Source organism: Porites lutea, chromosome 7, assembly GCF_958299795.1.
Source record: "Porites lutea chromosome 7, jaPorLute2.1, whole genome shotgun sequence".
In the NCBI taxonomy this organism is placed as follows: domain Eukaryota; kingdom Metazoa; phylum Cnidaria; class Anthozoa; order Scleractinia; family Poritidae; genus Porites; species Porites lutea.
The window spans coordinates 10,106,946-10,114,321 of NC_133207.1; the positions used below are offsets into that span (position 1 = coordinate 10,106,946).

Below are 7,376 nucleotides of genomic sequence, written 5' to 3' on the forward strand. Positions count from 1 at the left end.
CAACCCCGGAAACATATCCATTGCAGGTACGTCTATTAAAAAGGTATCGTTTCTATTGAAACAGAAACTCATTTCTGATTGAAACTTCTGCTTGTATCATTGTATTCAAATTTGTTTCATCTTAAGATCAAAATGCGATGGATGCTCAATCATCTTAAATTGAGGGGCCTCAACAAAGCAGTCGTGTTTTATCGCACGTCCTCTTGGAGTGTCCGCAATGACGTCACGAATTTGAATTGCGTGACGCGTTATTCTGTACTCACTGGTGGCTGCTGCCAAGAACTACGATACAGGGATTGTTATAGTTCCAGTTTTTTAAACCAGCAGAAACGTTTTTCTTCGGTAAGTGAAACACTTCTACTCAGTAAGTTACCTTTATCCCATAAGCCTTAATTTCCGTCTCAGGTCATTTAACATGTACAACTGGTTCCTAAATTATATACATTGGGTCGCCGAAGCCGGCCGCGCACGAGGCCGCTATTGTATTCGATTTTGCATGTTTTTAGAACCCAAAGAATATCCTGTCACTTATCTGTATTTCATTGACAATGCATATTATTTTCTGGTACTTCGATTTGTAGAATGCCAATGTTTAGAGTTTTTTTTTTTGTCTGCGTGTAAGTTAGCTATCTAGAGTGAATGGCTTTTCCGCCATTTTTTTATTGTTGACATATTAAGGCATACGGTAACGACCAAATCTGTTGAAGTTGGTAGTGTATTCTGCCTTACGAAGGTATTTACTTGGACCATTCTTACGGGATCATAGCTAGGGTACCAGTTCTCGATCTAAACGTTGTGCAATCGATGCCATGACGACCTTCTGCACATGTCATCTACTTGCCCCAGGGGAATATGGTGTCGTTGAGATTCTCTGCAACAGGGGAGTGGAAAATTTATTCATTGTTCTGTAGAGTTCTGACGAAACAGGTGTGGAAATTTACAATTTTGTTAGCACCGTGGATGGCAACCACGGGGGGCTGGGTTCACTGGGCTTGGTTTCTCAAATCTAGCTGGCAGGATCACAATGCTTAGTCCTTATTGGCATACAGTGTAGCAAGCTGCAAAGGGTTTTTACCCATCTGTTTTCAATTTTATAGGGAATTTATTCCACCGGCAGGCAAGACCCTAACCATTCCTGTTTATCGGGTTCATGCATGGTGATTGGTTGAGGTCAAACACAAAACAAAATTGACTTGACCTAGAGATACTGGAAATGAGTAGAAGTTGAACACTTTTTTCATGGCAGGCATTTTGCCACTAAGAACAACTATTCGATAAAAAAATATCATATAAAAAAGCACTAAGAACTTGAAGTGTAAATTTTGTTATTAACATCAAAACATCGAGTTTCTGTTTACCTTTCCTTTAAAAACATAAGTAGGCCTTAAATCACAATAATATTAATATTATCTCACTCATGATTACACTGCTGATATAGAAAGGGGAAAATGTATTAATAGTAGATTTACTAGACCTGTGAACCAAATGCCACTTTGATCGATCTGATAATATAGAGCCAAAAACGTGAAGAGTACGTGCTGGTGCTGAATTTACAGATTGTAACATTTTGTGGCAATATAAACAGGTCTATTGATATCTAGCAATTTAGAATATGCAAGTTCTTTGTCACCGCTACAGCAATGTTAACAAATGTAAGAGACTTTGCCCCATGTTCCTAGGGTGAAAACAAACTAGCAGTAACCTTTTTATCATTGTTTGCTATTTTTTGTCCATATAATGCACTTTATAGTTAAGTGTACAAATGTGATTGAATCCTTGCATGTTATAAAAATATGTAAATAAAGATCAATGATCAGTACTTTGTTTAAAATTACACTGAAGCCCACTGCTAATTTACAATTAAATTTTAACTACCGGTACATAAAAATAGAGATGTAGCGTAAATTTAGTTGCAGACCTAAATCAAAACTGTTTTTTCTCTTTGGAAGTATTTAATAAGTTATATACATGTAAGGTTAATTCTTACTCAGTGGTACAAACGAACTCCTCCAGTGTAAACACTGACTGGGAAGGAAGCAGTTTTTGTTTCATTAACATTTGTTTGCTTGAGTCATTATTATTGCTCAGCCCCAGCAGCTTTTGTGCTCTAAATACTGTTGACGATAAATAAAGGAAATTTATTATTAATGATAATCAAAAACAACCACAACAGAAAAAGGTTTAAATTATAGGATGTAGCCAAGCTAAATTATTCATGACCAAGCAGTTTTCCCCACCAGTGATACGTGACTGATAAAAATATTTAACAATTTATATGGTTTCTTAAGTTTTACAAATAAAAAATGAAATAAAAAAATTTAAAACCTCATTTAACTCTTCAGGGTAGTTGGAGTGGTTGTTACAAGTCTGTTTTTCATAGGTTAAAAGCTTGCAAAACATAAGTTCATAGCACAGAACAATCTCTTACCCAGCGTTCTCTCCTACCTCGGGTAAGGAGAGTGAGGCTGGGAACAACGTTGAGCACAGAATTGCTCAAAGTACAAAAGGACTGTTTTGGCTTACTTTTGACTACTTTGACCAAAAGTATTTTAACCCAATGATCATTTTGACTGAACTGCACATTTCATTTGTACATAGGCACAGTCTCATAACATGTAGTTTACAAAAAGTAAATGGTTCATGAGTACTAAATCAATCAGATTGAATGGAGCAGGAAAATGGTCAGGCTTATAACTATAGTGATAGGCAATTACCTATTAATTTTTTTTTTGTCTGCTAACCGTTACTCGTATTTTGCACTAATGTACATTTAGAATCCCATACTTTATTTCTCTGTGCTTGCTCACTGGAGCGGAATGTGGAAATGGTACATTTTTTGACAAAAAAAAAATTATTGTCACAAATTTTTTTTAATTTTTTTTTAATTTTTTTTAATTTAATGGAACTTATTTTGTTATTGTTTACAGGAAATGAGTTTAGGGGACACCATCAAGCTGTTGATTTGTGGAAGTGGAAATGGGGCACATGCCTTTGCTGGAATTGCATCGTCCTTGAAAGGAACAGAGGTTAGGGTGCTTAGCTTGTATCAAGATGAGGCAGAGCGTTGGAATACTTCAATGCAGAAAAAGGATCTGGAGGTTACTCTGCATCGTAAAGGAAAGGACACAACCTCTATTCTCTCCAAACCAGCTCTGGTTACCAAAAATCCAGAAGATGCCATGCGCGATGTTGATATCGTGGTGTTTGTCTTGCCTGCATTTGCTCATCAAGTTTTCTTTGAGGCGATAAAGCCACATACGAAGCCTGGTACTATTATTGTTGGTATGCCAGGGGAACCAGGTTTTGAGTTCCAGGCTCGCTATGAGCTGGGTGACACGGGGCGACAATGTACGATTATGAATTTTGAGTCGCTACCTTGGGCCTGTCGCATCACTGAGTATGGAGTGAAATGTGAAGTTCTTGGCACCAAAGAATCTCTTTTAGGGGCCATGAAGGTACATTACAGATAAAGATAACTTTATTGTCATTTAAAACCAAGGGAAATTATGGAATTCGTGAACAATAGTGGTTAGGCTCTTATGTAAAACTGTACATGTAGTGTTTTTTTGTTTGTTTGTTTGTTTGTTTGTTTGTTTTCTAACGGCGAAACTAATTTCCATCTCAGTTGCTTCTAAATTCCCGTGGATCCAGCTTACGTCCGTAAATTAATAAATGTCTAACCTGAAAAAATTGGTCTGTTCTCACTATACAATACTTATCAAAAGTTAAGTGTATAAATTGCAAAAGCTTATTACCCTATTAAAGGCATAATATTATGCCTGAGTAACTGAACATCAATACGCAATCACGCATACACAGTAGAAAACATCAGTTAACTACTTATTATTTTCATTTTTGATTTTCGGTTGTTTATAAAGACGGGGGATGTGCCGCCAAAGAAGGACCCAGTTGCGACACTGCAGAGTCTCTTAGGACCCCTCCCTCAGCTGAAAGTGTCAGGTCATTTACTTGGTGTTCAGCTAATGAGTGTAAATGCCTATTTGCACACGTCAATAACATATGGACAGTGGGAGGGTTGGGATGGCAAAACTGTTGATCAGCCACCTTTGTTCTACAATGGACTTACCGAGGCAGCTGCTAACCTTCTTTCCGATATGTCTGATGAAATTGTGAAGACTGCCAAGGTTATTGCCGAGAAATCGGGAGCCGACATGTCAGAGGTAAATTTCTACTTTGTTTCTCCTTTATCGTTGATCCCTTTGAGGGTATCGTTTTTCAGATATGATGGATACGGCCATGTTGTAGCTCATCAACTAAATTAGTGGTGGAAAGTTAATTTCATTTGCACGAGAATAATGTATCGGTCAAATCGAAGCTTCAATATGCCCCCCCCCCCCCCGGGCATACCCCGGGCATTTGACACCTTTGCCGTCCCGCGTAGGAGGGAATTTGATTATCAGAGTCTTCCAGGGGGTGGGGAATTTGATCCCCATGCTCTAGGGGTAGGGAATTTGAACTGCACCCTCGATTTCATGTAAAATCTTTGGCGTGGCGAGCTATAATGGGGGACGCGGTGTTAGAGGATTTTCGTGGAAAAGATTGTGCCTTTGTGGCCAATTGGTTACGAGGAAAGGGCGTAAACAAGCTTTGTGCCGTGTTTGAAGTATTTAAATTTTAAAATTTTTAATATTGGATTCTGGCATTGAATGTATGAATGTATTTTATTGTTGTGTTTACAATGAAATACGATACCTATACCGGCGATTCAATACAACAACATAAAATAAAATAAACAAAAAAGCTTAGGTCAACTACTTTGACCTACTGCAAGTATGTTAATTAATAAGGTGAGCGATGATGCATGTTAGTGAAAATGGTCATGATGTAGTAATCTCAATAGGTGGGATCTTTTTTTATAGAACGCTGTCTAGAACGCTTTGTATGTTGCATGACGAAGAAAAGCTGAGCTAGTAGTGACCTTGTAGTAGCGATTTCCGCCGCTTTGCACGAGACTTTTGTTCGTAGTAAAAACGCTAACAGTGCTTCTCAGTTTTTGTTATATTTATAAAGATTTTGTTCGACGACTGAAGGCGTTTCCGCCGTCTTTCTGTCATTTTTGTGCCTGTGAAATGTCCCCGGGGTGGGGGCATTTGATCACCTGAATGGACCCTAGTATGGGGCATTTGAATGGCATTTTGGCCCGGGTAGGGGGGAATTTGAGCAATAATTTTCAAAAAAGTCAAATGCCCGGAGGTTTGCCTGGGGGAGGGGATGTTGAAGCTTCGATTTGACCGATACATAAAGATCAGTTTAATGTCAAGGGCTTTGCACTTAGCCTAGTCTGGGACACTGGCCTCGCTTTGAAATAGAGGCTTGGGGGAACTCAGAAATGGTCTATTCTACGTGTTTTATTTGTAAATATGTAAGTCGTTTACAAATATACATAAAGACTTGTAATAACCAGAGGTTACGGAGTGCGGGCGACAACGATCTAAAGTCAAACGCATTTGCTCCAACGCAGTGAGTGCTTTGCGTAGGTTTCTTGTGACATATGGTCAAGGACGCGTGTTTTAGATTACGAGGGGGTAGGAGGTCGAAACGCGCGTGATCAAACTGCGTTCTGTGCATTCCATTCATTCTTAGTGGAAGTCCAAACAAATGCTGGCTACATACATGCGACGCATGCATAATAACAACCAGGAGATTAGGATTGCGGGCTCCTCTTGTCGCCCGCAAAAATCAGTCCAAGGACGCTACCTTCTGGTACTTCACCCTTCACCTGTTGCAGGTCTAACAAAATCAGTCGTTTTTGTTTCTTCAGAGTAGGACAAAAACCCGTGGCTTTTACTTAACGTAAATCGTATCGCAGTGGGTACGAGTCACGCCACGCACTGTTAGGTAGCCTGTGCTCAATGCAGGAAAAAACGAATCCAAACAAAGCTAAATTCATAGCTGTATTCTGATTCCTGACCTTAAGCTATCTGTGTCTTATGATTGTCTTCTTATCTCTCTTTGTCTTTAATATCACATTCCTGAATCCCACTTCCTCCGTAAGTGAATGCTGCTCAGATATTGTGAGCTGATGAAGATACGTTATATCTTCTGACAGGTTGTTAACATTTATTATTGGTACATGCGATGCTATCCAGAAGATATCTCAGATAAGACCAATCTCTACACCGCAATACAGACCAATGCCGCGTACCAAGGGCTCAAACATCCTGTCAAGAAGTCGGACGACGGCAAATATCTACCAGATTTCACGTACCGTTACATGACGGAGGATATCCCATACGGATTGGTTGTCATCCGGGGTATTGCAGAAATTGTAGGGGTTGAGACGCCCAATATTGATAAGGTGTTGCTGTGGTCTCAGGAGAAAATGGGCAAAGAGTATCTGGTGAACTCAAAGATACAAGGCAAAGATGTCGAGAAGTCCCGAGCGCCACAGAGATATAAATTTACCACTGTTGAATCCATCTTATAGATTTTAATACACCCGTTTGTTACTAGATGAACAGAATTTATATGTGATTTTCTTCGCAAGAAGCGGCATTATGTCGAAAAATGTGATCTGATTAGCGGGACTACTTATTATAACTTCGGACCGGCTGAGTAATGAAGGTGTGCAACGCTTAGACAAGCCGTATTCATCAATTTTAAGCATCTTAATATAAGAAGCCAGTATCTAGCTCGTCCAGAGGTTTAGCCTTGAAGTGGAACAGAGTATATTACAAATCCCTAGTTTTTTTTATGTTAGAATCCGAGTTAGAGATTCTTTTTGATGACCATATTAATATCTTGAGTAAACAATCCAAAATGGTGATGATCTTGGTGTGAATTCTTTCTTATTTAAAGTGGTTCGATGTAATGGGCGGTGTAAAAACATTACTCATTAAGTGATTGGGAACTCAGAGAACGTATTTTTGACTTCAGGGTTGATGACTTAATACTGAACGATATTTTGATGGGGTCGGGAAAAAAGACACTCGTTAATGCGTTTTCCTTGATAATTGTCGGAAGTCGGAAGTGGGAGGTCGGAAGTCGGAAATCACATGAGAATTTGGAAGTCGAAACTAAGACGTTGGAAGTCGTAAGGTGTAAATCAGTTGTCCCTCCTTGGCTTTTGTACCTCATGCTTTCTAGTTAGAAAAAAAAAGCATGTACATGTACAACTTGTAGAGTTGGAACGGTGTTGGCTCGGACGTTATGAAATCTTGCAAATTGATTGATTGTTTCAGGCAATAATATGAACGATTAAAGTCAAGTTTTGTTAACATTCAACATATGAACATAACATATCTTGGGACAATTATTAAGGGTTGAGGAGACAATTCAGCATTCTCCAATGGTTGCATTAATTTTCTGATTGTAGAATTCTGAGCAGATCCTCATAATATTTGCAAGTATCAGTT

The 7,376-nt window shown here is 38.9% G+C and overlaps 1 protein-coding gene across 1 annotated transcript in view; it reads left to right on the forward strand.

The window, feature by feature from the left end:
• Positions 1–104: 104 nt before the first annotated feature.
• LOC140942776 (tauropine dehydrogenase-like) overlaps positions 105–7,376 on the forward strand; it is a 7,345-nt gene continuing 73 nt past the window's right edge. Inside the window, exons 1-4 of the mRNA XM_073391769.1 lie at positions 105–342; positions 2,928–3,455; positions 3,879–4,181; positions 6,071–7,376. The exon at positions 6,071–7,376 is cut by the window's right edge and continues 73 nt beyond it. Coding sequence (XP_073247870.1) covers positions 133–342; positions 2,928–3,455; positions 3,879–4,181; positions 6,071–6,448 — 1,419 coding nt within the window. The 5' untranslated portion in view covers positions 105–132 and the 3' untranslated portion in view covers positions 6,449–7,376. The remainder of the gene's footprint in view (positions 343–2,927; positions 3,456–3,878; positions 4,182–6,070) is intronic.